Here is a 23,705-nt window from a genome sequence, read left to right on the forward strand (position 1 = left end):
CAATCAGAGGACGATCTTAGCTGCTTTACACCGTGTCAGGGTCTTTCAAAGGCGTATCAAATTTGACCTCACACTTGCAGCTCCGCCTCACTTTGACTCGCTAGAATAACGGCATAACTTGGGCGTAAAAACCCTGTTCTCATCCAATAGTCCAGCAGGAACTCTAGCGCGATATCACATTGACCTCTCGGCTACTCCATGCGCCGTCGGATTGGTCGTACTTCAACGGTCTCGGTTTGACCAGGCTTTGAAAGGAGAGCCTTGAATAGTCCTGAAGGGATGATCTCATATCGGACTGACTCACATCGCCTATGACTGTTTCATTGCAGTATTCTCTCTCAGTGTTATATCTGAGAGACTCCCCGACCACTGCTAGCTTTTGCGACTGCAGTTTTAACCTCAAGGTTAGGAAGATCTGTCTGTCAGCCACCGCTGTTACAGTCAGCGATTCGTAGCTTGAACAGCCTTGACGAACCTTTCTTCCACTCTGAACAACGACGGCACAAAACAGGAGACCAGGTGCTGTTTAGGCTGGATGGATGGATACTGCGACTTGCCAACCTCTTCGTCTACCCCCGAAGGCTTCTTGAGCTGGTTCCAGCATCACTCTCGACTTGAATACATCCAGCAAATCCATGTTCGTTTGGCATTGCGACAGGATGCGGACACCGCACAAGGCTTAGACAGACCATGATTGGATCAATTGGCCGTGGATGCGCAAGTTCCTGGAATGGCTCTCTCACTCAGCCTATCCTTCGGGAGGAGATGCATAACTTTTCAACTCGACACACCACGTTTTGGACCTTGCATGCAGCCTCCAGTGTTTTGACAACCACAAGCAGCTTCCACCAATCTCTCGGTCACAATCGGCGGGAAAAACAGGCTTGCCTATTGCTGCTGCGAACGATCGCTGTCGTGGCGCCATACGCCGTGGCACGGATGAGACCAACGACAAAACAAGCGCCACCACAAGAAAAACTGACGTATTCCTGGGCCCAAAATCGATATGATGGAGTTTGCAGGTTTCCCATCAGGAAAAGGTCAAGGTTGGTGCTTAGATTCTCACGTCGATAAGGGTTTCAAAGGGAGCACGTCAATGCATGCAAGAGGTGGATGACAGCACCGTTTGACCTGGGACACTCTTGTCACCGGGCATGGTATATTCCGACCAGACCTGCACCCTGTCCAGAAAATCATCCACAGTGCCGGAATGCTGCGAACGAAGTGGCCGCGAGTGGCGCAGGGAGGTTGAAAAGGACGCGCATTGGTGCCTCACAATGAAATCAGCCTCAATCACCCGCTCGATAGGATGAGAATCGGTGTATTGGCTCCATTTTATTCAATCTACCAGCCTGGGCAAATTACGAGCACACGAAGCGGCGAAGCCTAATTCGCGAGACCTCCCCCCACTTGTTGGTAAGCACTTCGATCAGGACATTCCGCATCAAGTAGAACTGATCCTTGCTTGGGCCCATGATCCTTCTGGAGGGTCTCAAGCATTCGGGACCGGTGTGCCACTTGGTGCTGCAAGCTACCACAACTCACCAGCCCTGGCAGCAAAGACATGGCAGCTTAATGGGGCATTCATCCATCCGTCAACACTCAGCAATTGAATCTGAAGCTCCGCAGGCGAAGCTCCGCACCGCCACGCTTCAAGTACGAACGTTGTTGGTCCCCTGAGCATAAGAGCCTGGCGGCCACCTTTGTTCGATCTCTCATACAGCTGCAGCAGTTCCGGCTGTTTATCTCCAAGAAACGGTGCTTTTGATTACATGAGAAACAAGCCAGAGGGCGCTGATCATTGAGAGTGAAGCTGACACAATTCCACCCGATGCCTAAACATACTGCGCTGTTGCCTGGGGCACCTACAAACTCTATTCGTCCTTCACCATCCGATGTCGAGCGGAAAAGGGATCTTTGGGCCGTTGGTTCGGGTGGCTTCATTGAATCAGGAGGGACTACCTCTTCGCCATGCACTTTCATGCCTTAGACCTTGCGAGTTGCCCGGTACAAGTTGCACCTTGCACCTTCAGAACTCACATTTGGAGACTTCGCTCCCAAGGCACTCTTCGAGGCAAACGAAGTGAGGCTCCAGATGGAACTGGCGGTCAGCGCATTCGAGCTCTATATGATTATGCTGCTCAGCCACGGGCTAACTGCAAACTTTGTGCCCTCAATATGCCTTTTAGCCATATCTTGAACCTCTTATGTCGAGCGAGTCCAACTTATATCAGTTGCCTACCCTCGCGCGCGCACACCTTGGTTTCCTAGTTCCTGGCTCTGCGAAACAAAGCCGTTCTGATTTCTTTTCCCCGTCCGTATTTCATCGAAGCACCATGGATTCTTCTGCCTGCCCGCCTCAAACGTGGCTTGAGCTAGAAGGCAAGCTTGAGCTCATCATTCGAGCCGACGCACGATTCATGCTCGGCTTTTTATGCTCCATTCTCTGCTGCTTGCCTCGCATGATTTTTGGTTGGGTTCTTCGCCTTTTAAGTCTGTTGATCTGGAATATTTATTTGGTTCTTGGGTGCTTCTCCTCCGGGCATCAATCGAGCGTGTCCGTTTTGCTTCACCAGGGAAGTGCCCCGTCTGGGACTGCACGTAGAGAATCACAACTGGCAAAATACACGAGGAATCACTGGCCATGCAGACATCGCAACCACATTTTTGGAACCCAAGATCATGCTGTGAAACCTGAAGCAGGGAACCTCGACTGGGGCATCTGCACACCCATTTCGCTCCAACATGCGATCAGCAGCATCAAGAGTCGACCAAAGACTTCAGACTTCTTCAAGTGGGGCAGATACAGGCTCGACAAGGGATCAAGCAAATCCTCGTTATCGATCGCTGGCCCCGTGTCCAAAAATGATGAAGATGCAACCTTTGACAAAGAGGCCGATACGACGGTGAGGCTCAAGAGGAGTCGGCGCTTCTCGAAGCGAGGAAGCGATGGTACGCTGCAGCCCTCTGCCTCTCCTCCCCGTGGGCCGGGCTTGTGCAACCATCACGAAGCGCCGTGCGATAACAATCGGGCTACAGGACCACCTGAAGCGCCACTCTCGTCCTACGCGACGCCACCCCCGCTTGCGTTACCAGTAGGTCGAGTTGCGAGAGACGCCAACTTCGAAGCTGCAATTCCACACTCAACAAGAGCCCGACTCCTGACAGTCGACGGTGGCGTCAAGACATCAAGCAAAGATTGCAAATGCCTGCAAGGGCAGCGCAATGAAGCCCTCAGCAGAGCCGTACTGGTTCATCCAGATCAACGTGAGGCTCCCTCATCATTGCCATGGGCAGTTCCCAAGCCCGTAGGCAAGAAGTACACCACCGCCATCCACTTCAGCAAAGCGCTCAATGATAGCTCGCCGACGTGGCGATCTATTCCAGGGGCGAGGCAAGTAGCTGGGGGAAGCTCGAGCAACGGCAAAGGCAAAGCTAAAGCGTGGTCTAATACCACTGGTGCGAGAGGAAGCTCTGCCCAGAACACGGCAAATTCGCACACGTGGGATCGAAGCACGGCCAATGGCGAAGACGGCGAGGGCGAGGGCGACGACGATGACAACGACGATGAGGACGATGACCAGTCGGAACCAGATCTGCCTACGGACCAAGAGGCGTCAAATCCCTCAACGTCGGGAAAAGTCTTTCGATGTCCCATATATGCGGCCGACCCTTCCCTCTGCGACAATCCGAGGTGTTCGCGATGGTACGCACCAAAGATTCAAGCGGTGACACGGCACATCAAAAAGAGCCATCCTCGAATAGAGGAGGACAAGAAGAAGACGATCGAGACTTGGCAGAAACGCAGGCTCAAGCCGGAAGAAAGATGGAGGGAATACTATCGATTGTTTGGAGGGGACGATCCCTCGTCGGTGTGTCCGTACACGGTCGAAACGAACGCTCCGAACCCCGTCGCAACCGCGTTGGCCCAAGCCGTGAACGACATCAAGCAGTACTTGTCACCGCCGATGCCGACTTCTTCTCACGAGACTCTTCGTTCGTTCTTGAGACTATACGCCGAAAAGGCGGACCGAGATTCCCAAGCAAGGATCGGCTTTCACTCACAGGAGGCGAAAATCCATCGCCGGTTTGAACAGCGTCTGAGACAATCGAGGGAGGTGTTCGCCGACGCCGTAGAGACGCTGCTGACATCGCCGGCCGTGTCTTCGAGTCGATGGGGCGCAACGGGGCATGCTTCACCAGAAGGCGCCACCATGGCGAACGCAAGTCAGGACGAGGTTCTCTTAGAGATCACGGGAAATTCAGGACGACGACAGTCTACCTACGCCACGGACATTGGGAACGATGAGTCGGGACTTGCAGCTCCGACTTCAACCTCAACAAACATGCCGCAGCAGGACCCGGCGTACCTGATGGTACCTACAGGTATGATGAGAACGCCATCATCATCCCAGCAGCAGCACCACCACCGCCGCCGCCGCCAACACCAACACCAGCACCCGCACCAGCACCAGCACGAGTTCGGCAGAGGAGGAATCCCTCCGCCCCAGATGGGGACCAATATGTCCGTACTTGGTACGGGCATCTACCAGCGCCAGGAGTCGATCAACGAAGTCTTGTCCGAGACCGACAGAGTACTTCATGCTCAAACTGCAGCTGCAGCTGCAGCATCATCATCGTCGTCGTCATCGCCGCCGCCGACAAAGCGTGCGAGATTCCACGTGCATCAGCAGCAGCATCAGCAGCAGCAGCATCAGCAGCAGCAGGTCGAGCTTCAACAGGCGTCTTGGGATGATCCAGCGGCGTTTGCATTCGGATTCACTTCCACACCTTATCAAAGTTTCCCGGGATCCAACTTCCAAGGGCCCTCGTCGCCCTCACCGTCACTAAACAGCGGCTGCCAGTGTTGGATGCCTAGCGCTTCAATGAGACTGTATTGCTCGAGGTGCCAAAGTGACAGTCCGCATGGTACCTGTTATTGCCAGCAGCAACAGGGGATGAACGTGCTGAGGTGTATGATATGTAGATTGAAAGCTAGCTAGCTGATTCATGGTGGTCGTCTGTTTTTCCTTTTACTGTTTACAGAAAGTGGTGACCCCCAGGAAGCCAGGTAAGGGAGCTTTCTTCGAGACTGGAGATCAGCACAGTCCAGTGCAGGACAGTATAGTGTAATATATAATATTACCTACTCGTACCTTGATACCTTGACAGTCTTCTGGACGTTGCGGAATGAGGCTGATTTTAACTCTTCAACCCCATACGTTTCAAGCTCACGGGCCGCTCACTCGTCAAAGCCCCCGAGAGACAGCCTTTGCCGCCCTGGGTTTTTTATTAGACGGGACAGGCCTCGTTATCGATCTGCAACTGGTATGCGACCCGGCCATGAGTCACCTTTATTCCAAGAACTGTGCGATACCTCACTCCCAGTTATCAGGCAATAAACGCTCACTTCCACAGGCGACACACACACACACACACACACACACACACTTCTCTCTCTCTCTCTCTCTCACTCTCTCTCTCAGTTCAGGATCTTGTGTTTCTTTTCTACAACAAACAGAGAGAAAAAAAAACAGTGATCCGATCTTGAGGGCTCAAGATTCTAGATGAAGGCGACGGCGACGGCGATGGCGAAGGCCACCCCTCCTTCCCCTCGCAATTTCCAATTCAGGCGTCTCCTCGATAACCTCGAGTACAAATTCCACCGTCAGACCGGACTGGCCAAGGACAGCGTCTATGTACGATCGGACATGGCCGTGAGGGTGATCTACGACCTCGACTTTGGCTGGTCGATATGGGCTGACGGCGGCGACGGCGACAACCACCACCACGCAGACGGTGCAGACGACAACTGCCTCTCAAACCCAAACCCCCCACCACGACCGAGTCGTCGGAGAGGGAGCCTCGTCGGTCGCGTGTGGGATGTTCCAGTCAAGGATCAAGGGGACCATCCGCCCATCGGAGTCTGGGTCAGTCGCAAGGGTGACAAGTCGTACGTCTACTTGCTTGAATATCTGGATTAGATTCACAGCGATCAAAGCCAAACAGTGTAAGTTCCACCACAAAGAATAGGCTTTTTTCTTTTTAATCGAGGGTATCTAACTAATACACACACAGAGTCGTCAGAAAGGAAAAGAGGTGCCGAAAAGCCCGAAAAGCCCAATCTAACTACGACTGCTGACCGCCGGCCGCCAACCCATTCTGCTGAGGCGGCGCCTGCTGCTGCTGCGTGACGGCCAAATACTTTTCGTGCGCCTTTCTCTGAGCGTCCCATTCCTTCTTCAACCTCTTGACTCGGCTGGCAGATAGAGCACTTCCATCCTTGGCCGCGGTCGGCACGCCATCAGGGTCCCAAGCCGAAAATTCTTCCGAATGTGGCGGCTTGAACATCTCTGACGGCGCGAGTTTTCCTTTCTGCAATTTCTCCAAAGCCTCTTGTTCCCGTTTCTTCTTGGCCTCTTCTTTGGCTCGGGCTTTTTCTTCCCGCTCCCGTCGCGCGGCCTTTAATCCCTCGGTGACTGGTCGGACCAGTGAGGGTGCATTCTCGCGGTCTTCGAGGTAAATGTCGAGTTGCCAGAGATCGACGTCTCGGACGCGATCACACAAAGCCAGAATCTGTTTGTTCAAATCCTTACTTTCAGCAGGCGATGCCACTTCAAGCGCGCTTCTGCTAAACTCGCTTAACGCCCGCGCGTACGACGGCCGCGGTCTCCCGCTAGGAGGTGGCTCTTCAAGTCCGGGCGACGTTGAAACAATCTCTTGCACCTTTTCTGCCGTGATGGCCTTGGCTATGGCGGCTTGTCGTAGTTCATCTCTCATCTTGGCCAGTGGGTAGACATACTCCTTGGCGACGTCGGGAATGTCAATGCCTCTCCAGCCAATCGTCTCCGTCTCCGCAGGCTCGTTGCCGTTCAGACCAAATATGTTGACCATTTTCGTGACGAAAAGGCCTGTATTTCGGTGGTCTTCCGCCGTCAGGTCCGACTTTTTGGCGCTATTGTAGGCATTGATCAGGGTAGAAATCGTGCTCATCGCCAAGGGGGTATTGAAGGAGTCGAGTAGTGCGGCGCGAACTTTCTCTTCTGCGTCAAGTAGTGGAATTGTCATGATGCCCTTGTAGTCATTGCTGGCCTTAGCATTCTTGATATTTTCGATGGCATTCAGAAAGAAATTGTCAACTCGATCTTCCCAATTACGACCTTCCACAACCATGTCATCGGTGATCTCTATCCCGTCTTTCCAGTTCCCGAGCAAGAAGATGATACGCAAACTTCTGGGGGTCCATTCTTTGCGCACGTGAAGGGCTTCCCGAATGGTGGTAAAATTCTTGAGCGACTTGGACATCTTGGAGCCCTGTATTGACAGGTGGCCCATGTGCAGGAAATAGTTGACCCATTGCCGATGACTTCCATCGGACCAGAATGCTTCACTCTGGGCGAGTTCATTATCGTGGTGAGGGAATGCCAGGTCAATACCTCCAGAATGGATATCCATTTGCTGGCCCAATTTCCCAGAAGCCATCGCTGAGCATTCAATGTGCCATCCAGGTCGACCAGGACCCCATTCGCTCTCCCAACTCGGCTCTCCAGGTTTCGAGGCTTTCCAAAGGGCAAAGTCCGCCTCAGACCGTTTCGACGTGCCGTCTTTTTGTGACAGGGCGCCTTCACCGTCAGCCTGTAGCTCTTTGTCGTTCCTGTTCCAAGGCTCGAGCCTTGCGTAGGGATATCCCGCAGACTCGAAAGCCTTGATGTCAAAATAAACAGAGCCGTCCGTTGTTCGGTATGCCATTTTGTTGTCCGCAATCTTCTTGACGAAGTCGGCAATTTCTTTGCCATGCTCTGTCACTCGCACTAGATCGTCGGGGTCCAAGACATTCAGGTCATGCATGTCCTGGAAAAAACGATTCTCATATTCCTTGGTCAATTTCGTAAACACGGCGTAATCATCTCCTCGTATGCTCTTCCCGAATTGGTCATCTAGTACCAGGCACATCGGGTCATTGACTCGGGCGTAGAATTCGTGTGGCGTCAGCATCTTCGGGTCCGACAGCAAGGCTTTGGCGGTGGATCGGGCTGTATTGATATGCATCTTGACTTTGGCCTCCTTGTCTCCCGGTTTCGTGCCAGGCTCCAAACTGCCTCCAGCGAGTATGTCTCCATAAAAGTGCTCAACGACGCCATCAAAGGTCTCGGGTGTGAGAAGGGTTTTGGGACCGATCCGTTTCAGGTTCTTCTGCACGTAGTAATGCCACGCCTGTCGCACATCCTGCCGAACTTTATCGTCGATGTATCTAGTCTCTTGATCAGAGCCAGTCTCGTCTCTGTTTGAGTCTTCGTCATACCTATGGTTTTTCTTGTATGCGTCGTAGAGGTGTTTCTGTCTCCCTCTTAATATGATCTTGTCGTCGACGTCTGTGATGTTCATAACAAATCGAACTTTGAAATGGAAATAGTCTCGCAAGATGCGTCTAATGATATCGGTGGTGACATAGTTACGGGCATGGCCCAGATGGGAGTCATCGTAAACGGTAGGACCGCAGGCATACCAGGTGATGTGCTCAGGCTGAAGAGGGACAAAGGGAACTTTTGATCGGGTCAACGAGTTGTAGATTTTCAATTGCGGTTGGTGAGTCGGGCCCGTGGGCTGGTTCCAGGGCGGCTGCGACATTTTGAGAGCTTGGTGGCACTTGGAAGCGGTGGTGCAAAACGCACGTCTCAAATGGTTCATGAGACTACAGTTGTTGTTGAGTCATGCATGCTTGGGCGTTGGCAGTCAGCGGGCGGTTGCAGGGGACAATTCAATGCCAAGTATCCGCACCAGAGGGCAAAGGCACGACGAGGCTGCGCTAGACCCAAACGGTGCCTGACGAGGCTCGCAAATGACGCCATCTTCGCCCTCGTTGTCCACAAGGAACAAACTATTCTCCCTGCACAGCACTCTTACACGGCTCCAGGATTACTAAAGCTTATTACCACCTCAGGTAGGCAGCTAGGGCTCACTAGAATGCTTGGGCTCTCTTTCAAGTCTTGGAAAGTCATCATTATTGTCGCTCGAGGCTGATCCAGGCTATCCTGCTGCTCTTTCGCCGAGCAAGCCATTTAAAGCAATGCCATCCAACCATTGCTATCATCACCCAAGCTAAAACGGCCACTCCAAACATCCACCAGTCCCAGTCAGGCTCATAGACCACTATCTCAGACTGGCCGAGGACCTGGCCGTCCTGGGCCAGAGCTACCACTCGAAAGTGGGAGTATTCAAACAAGTCTCCCAGCTCGAAAGTCTCTTCGAAAGTCTCCTTATCCAGCATATCCAGGTCCTTGAATGCGTCTTCATCATCGGCACTTTGGGCACCTTGCAGTAACCAGGAAGACACTTCTGTCGCTCCGTTCCAACTCACATAGAGCGTATCGTCCTCGATCTCCACTGCAGGAGGATATGTTGGTCGACCGACCCAGTCATTCCTCTTCGACGCCCGGTACGAAACCGCTCGGTTCCACGGATGGAAGATCGGTGATCCAAAGTGGTGCTCGCATAGCAGGCTGCCATTGACAGAGAACTCACTGTATATCGGAGAATGGCCAAACCCAACAAAGACATGACCACTGCCAGGAAGCACCTGCATTGACCCTTGCGAAGGGGCCCGTGTTCGGTGAAGTGACTCGTACGTGTGTAAGAGCTCCACAGTACGGTTGGAGATGTCGAGTTGAAGCATCATGCCACGACTACTGGGACCATCGACATGTAGAGGACCGGCCTCTTTGTTGTCGAACAGACTGAGGGTCCCCTCCTCCTCAGAGACCCATCTCGCATCATGCTGCCATTTGAAATCCAGGGCGTCACCTCCGGACAAATCAGTGAACTGATTACGGCGGCCGCCCAGAACCCAGAGGATAACCCCTTCGGGACTGATGCAAGTGACGGTATGCGTGTGGCGGGAAGAGACCAGGTAATTTCCTTGCGAGTCCTTGTCGACACTGTTGATGTGGAAGAAGTCGAAAGGCTTACTTTCGATATAGCCGCCAAAGGGATCCGTCATGTAGGTATCGGTGACATTAAAATGCTCGGAAGCCCTCCATTCAAACAACAGCTCTCCCGTTGCGATGTCGACCTCTTGGAAGAGGCTGTCTAGGAGCCACCCATGTGAAAACTTGCCCAAGGACGATAAATCGGCCTCCGTGGTCGCATAGATGGTCAGCAGAGCAGTGTTATCCCTTGTTATTTTAAATTCATGGAGATCGCCTTGCATCCCGTCACCAACAGCCGTAACGCGATGTGCTTCGTTGTAAGAAGAATCTAGCTGGATTTCAATCAGTTCCGTGTCGTTCAACTGAGAGCCAAGTACTCACCATGTAATATGTGCCTACCCCCTTGGTGCCCACTTTCTTCCCAGCCCAGAACGTCAAATAGTTCTGGCCTCTGTATGACTGGACCTGTAGGTTTGTCGCGCTTGAATAGCCCTGCGATTTCCAAACGAGTTCGTTGTGCGCATCGAAAATAGCCGGTCCTTTTGGCCCAGCAGAATCCCCATTGATCGTCAACAACACCAGTCCAGACTCACAATCTGGATGGGTTTGCCTTGTGCTGACACGGGGCACAACCAAGCCAGTGGTTACAAAGGACTGCAGTGGACAAGCACCGTAGGCTCCCCAGTCGTATAACGTCGGGTTCAACGAGGGAGAGAGCCATACCAAGAGAGGGCTAATGACATATGAAATCGAAAAGAAGACAGCAAAGACGCTAGCCACTACAACGACTGCGATGCATAGCGCTCGAACAAACAGGGGCTTCATGTCAGCAAGATAACTTCCCTCATGTTGTCACAGTGACAAAGGAACTGTGTGTCGTGCAAAGAAGGGATGCCATGGCCTTTTTGACAGCTACTTGGGGATGGCGTAACATGGGAGAGCAGCAGCGAAGCACAGCCCACTGGGGTCCATATCCAGGAGCTTCGCAACAGAGCCAAGAGTTCGTCGAGACGACGAGGCAATTTGTCGCAAGAACAAGTGAAGCCCAGAATGCCACGAATGCTCCTCGAGTGTTCGGCACTGGGCCGAGCATCCAGGAGGCGGGGCGCAGATTCGAGACTGGCGGTTCCTGCGTAGAACAAATGGAACCACAGCCCGCCAAATGGTGTCGCGCATCTCTTCTTCGACATACTGTAGCTTGACCGGTGCTTGACCGGTGCCGTTGAGCTAGTGAGTGGAAATACCAGATGAAACGATTGGACTTACCGTTGAGGCAATCGATGCGATAAATGACACGGAAAGCAACAATCGGCACGCCAAGGGTGAAGGAGATGGCCGAATCGATTGGCCTCGTGTACACATCTCTTGGCTGGCAGGGGTGTTGAGAGCACATGGATATGCCATCTCCATCGTACTAGGTAACAAACGGTCAAGATCGGAAGGGTGGCTGAATGGCTGAGGTGTTGGTTTCGGAAACTCGAAAACGATGGGTGGCCTTCGAATGCGCTATCCTGACCAGGCGTCTCCTGCATTCCGGCGACTCTATCCAACTTTGATGTCGATAAGAAGCCATTGAAGAGTCTGGTCCCTTTGCTTTCCACAAGGAATTTCACTCTCAAACTTCCCATCTTACTTGTTATTGTCTGGTGTGAAGCGGTAGAAGGAAAGGTTTTGATGGCCATGCAGCCTCGCCTCTTCACTGGAGGCTAGCAGCCCAATATTCAGCTGAGCATTATCGTCAACACTATCAGCAACTCGCTGGGAATGGTACTGTAAAGAAACCACATGCAAAATGAATGCTATTAATGTGTATTCAGGCGCAATCGGGACGACCAACTGGAGAGTCGTATGACTGGACGCATTAGAGGCACTTTGGTTGATATGCATGGCTAGTTGCGGCCCAATCGTCCAAAGATCCCGCATCTCTGCAACTCAGCCTCAATCTCACACTGCTCTGAATTGACTTGAATAAACATATCCAACTCGCCGCACAATTCACAGTACTTTTCGGTAGTATGTGGACAGATGCTCTGATGTGGTGTCGGAAATGCCGCTTTGGCGTTTAGGCCTTCCCATCCGATGGCCGACAGTAACTACACCGGGACCGTCCAGACACCGAACTAGCCGGCGTGGAAGTATCAACGAGAAGGATTCTTATTTGGACTCAGACGAGGATGAGAGAGTCGTAACTACACCGGGACCGTCTAGACACAGGATCAACTGGCGTCGGAGAACCCGCGAGAATGCTCCTTCGTTGAACTCGGACGAGGATGAGCGGGGCCCGAGATTGTCCAGACACAAGACTAACCGATATCGGTGCATCAACACGATCATTCCTCGCGAGAATGATCCTCATTTGGACTCGAATGAGTATGAGAGGATTGTAACTATATCTAGACGGCATAGGCGCAGGCTCAGGGCAAACCACCGTCTGAGTACCCGGGAGAATGATGCTTGTTTGATCCCAGATGAGTATTATGAGATCGCACCTACACCGAGGCATTCCCGGCACAGGAATGACCGGCGTCGGAGCATTAACACAATCGTTACTTGCGACAATGATCCTTTTTCGGGCTCGGAGGAGGGCCTTACATCTGATTTACCAGCGGCTGAAAATGACAAATCGTCACTGCCCAAGTGGCAAAGCTTCTTCTCTTTTTTGCGCAGGTTAGGACATCGACGAGAAGAAAACAGCGACGAGAATGCACGCTTGCTTGATGATGAGGATGCGGACACTTCCGCACAAGTACCAACCCATGACGAATCACTCTACCGCGCCCTGGATCGCAAAACTAAGGAGATCCGACTGCTCGAGATACACCCAGCTCAGGATCCAGGAACAATTATCTCTTGCAACCTCAGGACCGTCTCGCTCACCAATGATCGAACCAGCTATGACGCGCTTTCATATGCCTGGGGAGACCGCTCAGCACAACGTCTCATTCGAATCAACGGAGAGCTAATGTCTGTCAAGGAAACCCTGTACACTGCATTGAGGTGCCTACGAGAGTCCCAGCGGGTACGCACTTTATGGATCGATGCTCTTTGTATAAATCAGGATGACTTGGATGAACGCGGCCATCAGGTGCGTACCATGAAGGAGATATATGAGCACGCAGCCACGACCAGGGTTTGGTTAGGAACCGAAACAATCGAGAACGACCTCGCATTCGATACCCTTGCCTACCTTGGGAGCGCCGGATCTGGTGTCAATCATCTGCCGGACCACATCATCCATGGCCTTCAACACTTGATCATCTTCAAAGAGTTGTTGCAGAGGGAGTGGTGGTCGCGCGTGTGGGTGTTGCAGGAGGTGGTCCTTGCGAAAGAAGTGGTTTTCCATTGTGGGAACCGACTGCTACCCATGGATATCCTGATCAGAACTTATCACGTCTTGCAAAATTCTCGAAACAACGGCCTGCTCCACGCGCTGGACAACTTCGAGTCAGAGGAAGGCCTTGCCGACTTCGTGGCCACAATGTCCCGAGGACTAGATCCAATCAGGAACCTCACTCGCTTCTACCAAAGGCCAAGTCATATGAGCTCTGAGTTTGATTTCATCCTGCTGCTTGCGAAGTGTCGCGAAAACAATGCAACAGATCCTCGGGACAAGATATATGGCCTCCTTGGCCTTGCGCCTCCCTGGGTCACTGAACTCATTGAACCAAGCTACGACCGGTCTCATAAACATCTATATACTCGGACGGCCCTGCAGCTGATGTCGAAATTGAACTCATCCATACTATTCAACCAAGCAGGGCTATCTTCCCGGACAGCAACCAACGAGGTCATACCATCATGGGTACCTGATTGGTCACAGCAAGGCAACCAATGGGTCGACATTGAATTACGTCTCCAGCAAGAGAAACTGTTCGATGCTTCCGGATACCAGCTAGTTCTCCTCCCTATACATGACGATGGAGTCTTGATGCGAGGGCTTCCTGTCGACATTGTCATTGCAACATCGGACAAGATGCCATCACACTGCAGACACCCTGAGGCTCGTGCTTGCTTTGCTCGCTGGGAAAGCTTCTCATGCACTGGGTTGAGTTCGCGCAACTTCAGAGATCAGGCGGATGGCATGTACACCGAATCATATTGGCAGACTGTCCTGAACGGAGCTTTGCCGAGCAACGAGCAAGCAAAGTTAAGACGACTTCGTTTCCGGGATCATGAGATTTTTGCCGAATGGCGGCGCCGGTCTCAATGGAGAGCCACGCAGCTCGAGTCGAGTCAAACCCTGCAATCCACCGATCTCTTGGATGAATACATCTCTTCCACAACCCGCAATCGCAGGCTTTTCATGACCGCAGGAGGTAAGTTGGGCATCGGACCCGCCGGGACAAAACGCGGAGATTATTTATATCTTTTGGCTGGTGCGACACATCCGTGCCTGCTCCGACAAGTCAAGTACCGGCTTGATCTATATCAGCTCGTCGGCGAATGCTACGTCCACGGCATCATGAACGGCGAAGCAACAAAAATGGCAATGACATCGACAGCTCCTGTATCCATTGCCGGTCTAAAGAAGATCACAAATGTGCGCCGCCGCCCCACAAAAACACACGGAGACGAGTGTTTCGAGAGATGGATATGGAATCATTACTTCGCCGTCTTCGAAAGACGTCGGAGCCGGGTTAGGAGGATCACTCTCACGCGATCGAGCTATGAGATCGGAGGGGGACGTTACCCCGATCTGTCTGTTCTCCTTGCTCGTGATCTAGAGGTTTACGAGCAAGAGTGGTGTGAATGTCCGCCCGTGGCTGACGACACGGAGCAGTCGTGGAGATCAGTTGTACTCTATTGAAATCGGGACTTGGAGCCTTTCAATTTCTGTACACAGCCTCACTCCGTACCGTGCTTCCTCATCCGTCCACCCAGCTCGATCGTATTTCACGCAGCCCCCTCGTAGTCTTGAAACATTTGACCCTCGTACCACGGTCCTCGTCGCCTTAGCAGACTACCGAGACCTTGTTAACTGGGCAATTGATCTTCAGACATTTTGCCAAAAGTATCCAGGGCCAACATAACGGCAACAATAACCGAGCATGTAGACCTGGAAATGGAGCCCTTCCGAACATGTGAAACACCAAAATCCGGGAACCCACGAGCCAAGCTATTGAACTCTTTACCGACTTCTTATCATGCCCACCACGCCCGCTCTGGGTACGCCTCAGGGACTCGCGACAGTTGCGGGCAATACCAACACACGCTACAGTTTATATTGTAGCTGGTGCAACGTGCCGATATCGGGCCAACTTCAAAATGCCCAAGCTGTCAAATGCGGGTTGGCCAAACTGTCCCACATGACTGGGACAGACCTCTGTCGAGCACAAGGTTCCTTCTCTCTCCTCCCCTTTCCTCCCCGGCTCCCTATCCGCAGGCATTTCGCGGACTGAAGCCTGGCTCGGTGACGGAGAAATGCTTCGACAAGAGGTGCCGCCACAGAAAGCCAGCAACTGGATGGTGATTTGCGTCAGTGGTCGTTTGGTTGTGCCGCTGCGCTGCATATCGTGAGCTCAAAAGCGAAGAAAAATACTTCCGCGTACGGATGCGCCAGTCCCAGATGATGCTACCGTTCGAGACTCCTACGCCGGTTAGATGTTTGCTCTCGTCGGTGGGAAGTTTGGTGTTTTTTTAAAGGCCTACGGGGCGCCACATCCGTACGACGGTGTGGTTTAGGAACTTTGGGCCTCTTTTCGTACTGTACACCGTTCGCCAATCGCGAAGAGAACCGATGGCGAGTCCAACTTGTCGCGTGGCGTGGGTCCTTTGTTGCGCTGATCCACCAATCGCACAGCCAAAAGGGGAAGGAAGGGCACGCTGCATCCACCCACACGAGGAGATTGAAGCGCGTGCGGTTGTCCGCAATTCGGCCCCCGGGCGCTGCTGCCAATCTACTGTACATACATATTGTACATTACGCACGACTTAACGGCAGTAGAGCTAACAGTAATGTGCAGAACCTGGCGTCACCTCTAATAACACAAAGTTCGGCCTGGTTCCGAGAAAGGTGTGTATGTCACTTGAGAGGTCTGTATAGCTTGTTCGAACAACCTATCCCAACCCAGAAGGACAACGAATCCAAAGAGGCCAATTTGGAACTCCTGCATCCCAATCGTGACCGAGCACGTACCTACATGAGGGGGTCATCATAGTGGGCTCTTTTCCTGTTTGGCAGACCCGGGGCTCTCTGTGAAACTTCTCTCCTTTGTTTTCCTCACTTCTGTGACTTCCAGGTCGTTCTTGTGTCCGGCCTTGGCAGGTCAAAGTAAAGACCAACGTCCGCAAGACTCAAGCCGGTGCGAAAAAAAATATTCTTACCAAGGATAGACTCCATCACCGCTCACAAGTCTCCCTACGTCCTCGTCTCTTTCGCCCCTTAGCATGCTTAACAGCGTCGCTCCCGCGACAAGCGGGTCGCCGGCCAATCCCCATCCCGTGCGCTCCTCCTCGCTTGTCCCGCGCAGGTTGCTGATGACGAAACCGGGCGTCATGGCAAACACCTTGATCTCGTCACGGTACTTCATGTGCTCCTTCAGCGCGAGCATGTTGAGGGCTGCCTTGGAAACGTGATAGGGGCTTGTATCACTGGGGGGCTCGGGCCCACGCTGACGGGTCACGTCGGCCGTGCGCGCAAAAGAACCCGCGCCGGAAGATACAAATACACTGTACGGCTTTGTCCGTGCCTGGAGAAGCAGGGGACGGAACGTGTCTTCGACGACGGCCGGTCCGGTGACATTCGTTTGCAAGCACGTCGTGAAACGGGTATATATGTCGTCGTCAAGGGATAGAGCGCCTATAGCAGCGTTGTTAATCAGCGCGTCAACGTGGCCCCATTTCTTGGAAACGGTATCGGCAGCGGTGCGGACTGACGATGGGTCGGTGACGTCGAGTTGTAGGGCCGAGAGCCGCAACGCAAGGTCTGGGATTTTCGCCGAGGCGATGATCTCTGTTCTGGAGGCTTCAACTTTCTCGATAGAGCGCCCGGTCATGACGACGTGGAACTCGTACTCGGGAGTCGTTGCGAGGACTCGACAGGCCGCGTAGCCCACGCCGCTGTTGGCGCCTGTGATCAAGACAATTCGGGGGGCCATGATGAGACCAGTCTGGCGGCCGGGACCTTGTAGAAGATATGTTCAACACCTCGTTTGATCTATGTCCATCCACTTGAAAGCTCGCCGCCGAACTGCGAATGGTCGCCGGCCACCCTACATTGTCCACCTTTATATGTAACCCCTGCACTCGGGTTACCCTTTATGCGTGCCAGCCTCCCTGAGGGTTAACTCCGGGGACGTACAGTATATCCGAGTCTGTTCGGGGTTAGTAAATTGATCCCCATGGATGGCTCGGCGCAGCATCTTTCGAGCATTGGTCAAGGAAGCAGAAGCAGAAGCAGAAGCAGAAGCATTGGCATTCAGAGGTGTCGGTCAAAGACGGCCGTCTCTTTTTCGAAGGACGACGTCCGCGGCGGTGGAGGTTCTCCCGGACCGACACAGCCTCGTCTCAGATCTGACCCTTGGGTGGTCCGCGGGGGCCCCTGATCAAGCGCGCCTGGACCAGTTTCAAAGTGGGCAGAAGGAGTCGACTTTTCGTGGAGTCGTTGGCCTCGTCCTGCACGCGGAGTAAACGTTGAACGCAGTGTCAATCCTGGACCATTGATTCCGTCCAGTGGCGAAATCGCGCTCCGAAAAAAAAAGTCCACCGGCGCGCGTTCACGCGCAAAACAATCCGTCGTACCTTGTAGTAGCAGGACTTATTGATAGGTAGGGAAGGGCAGGATCGCATAGTAAAAAAAGAAAGAAAGACGTGATTTTCCCCGTGGAGTGTGCCGTCACCATCACCGACGAACCCGAGAAATTGTGCGATTCTAACTCTCTAGTGTTACCGACATCAAAGTCGGTACACGCCTGGGGCGTTTTTGTTTGAATGCGATCGCCGAGCCGGGGTGGAAGACCGGGGGACACTCCACGAAGAAATCTGCATTCCCATCGTGGTGCGGTGCCTGGACTCGTTGATAATGACTGAGACCAGCCGCCCGTCGGATCCATCCGCAAAAATGCGCAGGCCAACGGTGTTGTAGCTCCTGTAAATGAGACAGCTCCATGCTGGAGGGGTGCTGCCGTTTACTACATCGATACTCATTTCCACTCCAAACTATTTCTGGTAAAGCTCATGATGCTACTGAAGGCTAGATCCACCTATCGATTTCATTATTTACATACTCCGTGTGTACGTGAGTGACGGCGATTCTGCACATTACTGTAAAGCGGCGTGGCGTGATTTTCTTCAATACCTTTGTATCCAGACTATCTAATGCCGATCCAGTCTTTTGAAACTCCCTTGGGAAAGAACAGTCCTTTGTGCTGCCTCGTCTGCACCACCCGCAGGAGGAGGGGGGACATTTCCATTCATCAAACCCGCCCGTATCATTGGTTTGACACTTTCGAAAGCGTGTGCACTGTACCCGCTCTTCAAACCCCGGTGCCGAGCCGGCCGCGCCCTCAAACGGCGTCGTGCATCGTTTTGCCCCTAGCCAGCACGCTGAGGGGGCCACTGTCCGCGTTCTTGGAGAACTTCTGCTCCCTCCGTTTGATACCCAGGTAGGGCAGGTAGTATCCAGGGTGGAAGACGAGGAACAGGGCGGCCACCAGGAACATCAAGGCCGAGTCGAAGCAGTAAAAGAACCACTCGTGGTTGGTGAGGTAGTTGTAGGTGCCGATGGCGTATTCGATGAACCGCAACAGCGTACGGATCAGGATGATGACGTTGGCCACGTTGACGACGGTCAGGAAAAGCCGCCAGTTGCGTTCTTTCGGCAACGGCGCGTCCCGAAGCTGAGTCCTCAACATGAAGTACAGCCGGAGACTCGCAAAGACGAAGAAGCCAAAGGTCACCAGCTGCAGTGCCAGCCCTACCAGCACCACGTCTCTGCCCCGGTTGGCCGAGTCTTTGGTACTTGCCGCGGCGACCATCGAGCCACCGACGACCTGCACGAAGAAACTGAGGACGTCGAAGCCCACAAACACCAGCGTGACTCGACGTGGCGGCACCCAGAGGTGCCTGACGGTCTGGTATTCTTTCGGGACCACCCATAGCGTGACGCGGCCAAAGGACATGTAGAGGGCTGCGGCCATGACGGCTGGCGCCACGAGGATCATGACAGTCTGGACGATGAAATCGGACTTGTTGAACAGGTGCTTGATGGAGATGGTTCGAAAAATGTAACCGACCAGTTCCACTAAATCAATCGACCCGCGTCAGCGTATGAGCGAAGAAGAACAGGAAGAGGCAGGCTGGTCCCAGCCCAGGAGTACGCCGGGGTCCGTCGCATGTCGGTTCGGAGCTGACGAAAGATAGGTACTTACTGAGTACGGCGAAGTTCATCACCCACCAGAACCAAGCTCGGTGGCGGAAGAACTGGAAGATGTTGATGGCGGCAGCGATGGCGAAGAGAACCAAGAAGATCACAGACGCCGCAAACGACGGATCGTAGTTGAACCTGCCTTGGGTCTCATATTCCTGCAGAGTCTTGCCTCCTGGCAAGCCTGTGTCGCTCACATCGCGGGTTACCAGTGTGGACAGGTGCGCGAGGGCGCCTTCGATGTTCCCGACGAGAGTCGCCATGCTCAAACACAAGTCGGCGTTGTTAAAGGGGAGGGGCGGGACGACCGTGCGTAAGAAACAACAAATGAGTCTGGGTTTCGAAACACGATTCTTCCAGCGTACGGATGCTCGAGAGAGAGGGGGGGGGGGGGAAGAAAAAAGGGTTGCCTAGAAGCAGATGGCCCCCAAAGGCAGCGAGCGCTCCTTATATCCTTTCAGATGGTCCGTATGTCTCGCTCGTGGCGCAAGGTGACGGACACTGTTGGGTTCGGATCCTCGATGCGCGAGAGTCGGGCCCCCAGGCGAAATTGCAACCTCTCAGAGTCGTCAATTTGTCGGTTTCATATCAGAAGTGAGGTCCAGGCAGACTTGACGAGGCCCGGGTGGGTGCATGCTGGAGACCGCGACGGCCAAATCAGTCAATAATCACAGACTGATCCCCAGGCGCTTCGCAACAGCTTCCGAAAACGGACTAGTGCGGTACTTCGTCTCACAAACAGAGACCCATCGTCGACGCATCCCGCTCGATCGCCTGGCTTGCGGTCCCCCGACGACGGATTTGTTTGCTTTTCATTGCTTCCATACGGTGCAGACTGCAATGCGTGCGGCGTACAGCACGGGTGGATTCGCCGGGAACTGTGGTCTCTACTATACAGTAGTAGAGACCTGATACCGATGCTCACCCCACTGGACGACGTTCGGCGTCACGTGTCAGGCTGATGATCGCCGTGGCCGGGGTGGTGGTGAGCACCTTTCACACAGTGGCTTGAGCTCAAAGTTCGTGTCAAGGATCCTAACTTTTAGTCCTTTTGGTGTTGCATTTGCACATGTTACATTACCCTAGAGAACACCCTGCAGTGCATACGTCTCATTTGGCCATTTCGACATCCTTCTCAACACCCGCCTCTGCACTTCCAGTCTCCGCATCACCCTTGGCGCCATTCAACCCATTCACCCCTTTCGCCCTCAGCTTCGCCTCCTTCTTCAGCTGTCGCTGGCTCTTGGGCACGTTTGACTTGACCGTGACGTGCTTCGACCATTTAGCCCTCGCCGCAGCCTCATCTTCCTCGGTCCACCTACGCGGCAGAACCGCGAAGACTAGATATGACGTATGCGTCTTCAACTCTGGTTCGGTGCGATGGACTAGTCTGCCCCCGTCGAAGGGAAGTTTGTTGTTGTTATTGTTGTTGATGTTACTATCGTCTTGCCTCTGCTTGGTCTTGGCAGGCTTGTCCCCCTCTAGGCTTCCAGCATGAAAATCCTGAGCGCGTCGTTCGACGTGGCGCAGCTTCGCGAGTGCTTCGTCAACATCGCCGGCAAAGACATTCACCCCTCGCATCCCCTCGTATTGCATGCCGGTGTATTCCCGTTTGACCTCGATGCGTTTGTGTTCCACCTCGACCATTTCAATGTCCAACCAGTCGTACCGCCGTAATGCGGACACCGTGCGCTGGACCTGTTCTATGCACGGGCTGAATGTGCAGATGTGGACGGCAGACTGGGGATCAAGAGCAGAGATTGCACCGCTCTCAGGATCCCGAGTCAGATGCGGAAGCGCTTCCCAGGGCGCAGGAAGATCCAAGAAGATCGCGTTAGCTCTCGGGGAGATTTTTTCGGCGGCACCAGTTTCGTCTTCTAGGAGAAATCCGTCGCGGTAGACATCTCTATGCGTTGCTTGCACGATCGAGTCTAAGCCATGCGCGACCATTTCGTCCTTGACTTTCCGATGTCGTTCTGCGTGGAACTCGTACGAAAATACCTTGCCTGTCGGGATGGGTGCCTTCTTAACAGGAGGAGGAGAACCCCCATCGTCTTTCTTCTCAATGTCGTCGTCCTTCGGATAGCCATCAAAACAAGCACGGGCGGCTGCGTGTGTAAAACTGCCACTGCCACTGCCTGCCTCTATCAGTCTTGACCCCGGTCGTGCTCTGATCCGGTGCAAGATGTAGCTGTAGTCCGGAGTGTACACCACCTGCGTACGATGAGGTAGACTGGTCGTCCAATTCTCAGGCGTAGGCGGCATGACGTGGACAAACCCAGAAGTCGCAGCGACAGCGTCCTTCGTGACGGGCCCATTCTCGTTGTCTCCTGCTTGGCCCATCGCCTCGGCCTTTCGCTTTTTGGAGTTCTGTGCCTTTCTGCCCCGAGAGCCAGTGTCGACCATGCTTGCTCGAATCTGGCTGCCCCATGGCGCCCCAATTATGGTGGAATGGGGATATGACCCGAACCGAGTGTTGGTGACGACGCCTTCGGCGTAGCCTTCGTCGTCGGCATTGGTGGCTTGGGTGGAAAGTATCACCGGGAGAGACTGGTCCCGTCTCAGGTGTAGAGAGGCCAAGTCGTGCTCGCTGGCCACCAGGCCGGGAGAAAGAAAGGCGGACACCATCGCCAAAGCCTTTGAAAACTGCGACTGTCGGTGCTCGATCTGCTTTGCCCACACCTCTCCTGCGGACCTCACCTTTGGGCGACCTAGTCCAATAAGTGGTTGGCGCGAAGTTGCTGCCACTGGTATCTCTGCTCGAGTGTCAAAATCAAAAAAAGTTCTGGAATGTCTAATGGGACGTTGGATGACTAAGCAGCAACTTGCGTGTTTCGAGCCTCACAACTGGAGCTTCTTGGCACGATGATGACTAACGCTCAAGAGGTTTGAAGGAAGCCAGCGTCTGCACAGACTTGCCAGAATGCTTCGCTCCTTGCCAAAAGACAATTCATTACCTCATTTTCGAGAGAATAGACTTAACAATGTACTGATATGTCCTTGCAATGCATCTCCAAATCGCCTGCGTGAAGGAAGCTGCCGATGCGTTCCCCTATCTTGGATTTCATGTGCGGCACTACCCTAAATGTGCCTTAAGGCCGTTCAAAGACAATGTTGAGCCTGAAATGAGATGACTGTCCTCCTTGTCACGGCTATCTTCATACCCACTGTCTTCATAGTCACCATACCAGCCCTCAGAATCACTTGCTGGGGAGTATGCCGGCACAGGGATGTGGGAAGGCATAGCTGCGGTAGCTCTTGGTGGTGTCGAGGATAGTGCCGCCTTCTCTGCCTCGATTGTCTCCTGCTCTTGTTGCCTCCCTTTACGCACATCCTCTTGATACTTTCTGGTCGGGACAACCTTCAAGTTGTGTTTTGGTTTCCATAATTTGTGGCACTCACACGGTTTGCGACGTTCAAGCAGGATCATGTATCGACATCGCTGAGATGAAACCTGGTGCAAGGATCCTGCCCCCTTCTCCCTATCCATCGGTCTTCCGCCTTTGATGATCCACGGGTCGTTAAACCACGGCCGACGCTTGTACAGATATTTCTGGAGGTAGTGCATCATCTCGTAAGAAAATTTGTCCGGGGAGCATAACTTCTTCAGGATGTTTGGGAAGGTTGTTCTGCCATCGAATGGGTATATGTGGCCTTCGACATTGTAGTATATGGGACCATCGGTTACGCGTCGGAAAGGATACACAATGAGGATCTTCTGCTCGACCAGAATTTCGGTACATTGTGCACGCTCGAGGCAAGTATCGTACGGAAATAAGTCGCGTGGGGTAAAACCCATGAGTAAGCGGAGCGATGGAAGCGGCATGGAGAAGCCTGTAACAGTTGGTTGTGCTGTGATGATAATAGTAGTTCACGAGAGACGAGAGATATCGGCACGGAATAAAAGAGATTTCGTGACAAGAGCAAAGAGACGATGGAATTTTGCAACAGGCCCAAACCTTTGTGCGATTCGCAGCTTCCGCCTGACCCAGGACCATGGTAGAACATATCCTGACTCTGAAAAGTATGACGAGGAGATGGAGCAGGCGCTCCGAAAAAACCAATCTGAGTAGAAGCGGCATCGGTCAGAGGCAAAATGGCAAGCCTTGACCTACAGACACCAATATTGAAGAGCAGACAGGTTGTGAGAACCTTTCGTAGCAGGAGTGATAGATTGAAAAGGACGTGGTCGACCATGCTCGGGTGCACATGGCGTTGAGAGCCTTTCAGGGACGAGTCGATGCTTCTCTCGACTGGACACCGTGCCTCTACAACTTCGACTCTTATCCTGACAAATGGAAAGCAAGTTAAGTGTAGGCGTCTCCTCGAGGTTGTTATGTCGCGCAGTTGTGCAGAGTTATGATAGATCGAAGACATGATGCTGGTCGTCCATCCTCACCACCTCCGCCCGATCA

At 53.2% G+C, this 23,705-nt stretch overlaps 9 protein-coding genes across 9 annotated transcripts; 3 read left to right on the forward strand and 6 right to left on the reverse strand.

The window, feature by feature from the left end:
- Positions 1–2,336: 2,336 nt before the first annotated feature.
- PV08_04052 (uncharacterized protein) lies at positions 2,337–5,003 on the forward strand (the record flags this gene model as incomplete). The annotated part of the gene is made up of 1 exon (XM_016378401.1): positions 2,337–5,003. One exon carries the CDS (start codon positions 2,337–2,339, stop codon positions 5,001–5,003), a length of 2,667 nt encoding a protein of 888 aa, XP_016237078.1.
- A 585-nt stretch (positions 5,004–5,588) lies between these two features.
- On the forward strand, positions 5,589–5,984 carry PV08_04053 (uncharacterized protein; the record flags this gene model as incomplete). The annotated part of the gene is made up of 1 exon (XM_016378402.1): positions 5,589–5,984. One exon carries the CDS (start codon positions 5,589–5,591, stop codon positions 5,982–5,984), a length of 396 nt encoding a protein of 131 aa, XP_016237079.1.
- A 145-nt stretch (positions 5,985–6,129) lies between these two features.
- PV08_04054 (cysteine-tRNA ligase) lies at positions 6,130–8,628 on the reverse strand (the record flags this gene model as incomplete). The annotated part of the gene is made up of 1 exon (XM_016378403.1): positions 6,130–8,628. One exon carries the CDS (start codon positions 8,626–8,628, stop codon positions 6,130–6,132), a length of 2,499 nt encoding a protein of 832 aa, XP_016237080.1.
- A 373-nt stretch (positions 8,629–9,001) lies between these two features.
- PV08_04055 (uncharacterized protein) lies at positions 9,002–10,751 on the reverse strand (the record flags this gene model as incomplete). Its single annotated transcript, XM_016378404.1, has 2 exons — positions 9,002–10,258; positions 10,308–10,751. The coding sequence occupies 2 exons, from the start codon at positions 10,749–10,751 to the stop codon at positions 9,002–9,004; spliced, it is 1,701 nt and encodes a 566-aa protein (XP_016237081.1).
- Positions 10,752–11,973: 1,222 nt separating this feature from the next.
- On the forward strand, positions 11,974–14,733 carry PV08_04056 (uncharacterized protein; the record flags this gene model as incomplete). The annotated part of the gene is made up of 1 exon (XM_016378405.1): positions 11,974–14,733. One exon carries the CDS (start codon positions 11,974–11,976, stop codon positions 14,731–14,733), a length of 2,760 nt encoding a protein of 919 aa, XP_016237082.1.
- Positions 14,734–16,246: 1,513 nt separating this feature from the next.
- PV08_04057 (uncharacterized protein) lies at positions 16,247–17,023 on the reverse strand (the record flags this gene model as incomplete). Its single annotated transcript, XM_016378406.1, has 1 exon — positions 16,247–17,023. The coding sequence occupies one exon, from the start codon at positions 17,021–17,023 to the stop codon at positions 16,247–16,249; it is 777 nt and encodes a 258-aa protein (XP_016237083.1).
- Positions 17,024–18,430: 1,407 nt separating this feature from the next.
- Positions 18,431–19,553, reverse strand: PV08_04058 (uncharacterized protein; the record flags this gene model as incomplete). The annotated part of the gene is made up of 2 exons (XM_016378407.1): positions 18,431–19,167; positions 19,295–19,553. 2 exons carry the CDS (start codon positions 19,551–19,553, stop codon positions 18,431–18,433), a joined length of 996 nt encoding a protein of 331 aa, XP_016237084.1.
- Positions 19,554–20,400: 847 nt separating this feature from the next.
- Positions 20,401–21,918, reverse strand: PV08_04059 (uncharacterized protein; the record flags this gene model as incomplete). Its single annotated transcript, XM_016378408.1, has 1 exon — positions 20,401–21,918. The coding sequence occupies one exon, from the start codon at positions 21,916–21,918 to the stop codon at positions 20,401–20,403; it is 1,518 nt and encodes a 505-aa protein (XP_016237085.1).
- A 448-nt stretch (positions 21,919–22,366) lies between these two features.
- Positions 22,367–23,116, reverse strand: PV08_04060 (uncharacterized protein; the record flags this gene model as incomplete). The annotated part of the gene is made up of 1 exon (XM_016378409.1): positions 22,367–23,116. The coding sequence occupies one exon, from the start codon at positions 23,114–23,116 to the stop codon at positions 22,367–22,369; it is 750 nt and encodes a 249-aa protein (XP_016237086.1).
- Between the last annotated feature and the right edge of the window lie 589 nt (positions 23,117–23,705).

This window comes from Exophiala spinifera (genome assembly GCF_000836115.1).
Source record: "Exophiala spinifera strain CBS 89968 unplaced genomic scaffold supercont1.3, whole genome shotgun sequence".
In the NCBI taxonomy this organism is placed as follows: Eukaryota; Fungi; Ascomycota; class Eurotiomycetes; order Chaetothyriales; family Herpotrichiellaceae; genus Exophiala; species Exophiala spinifera.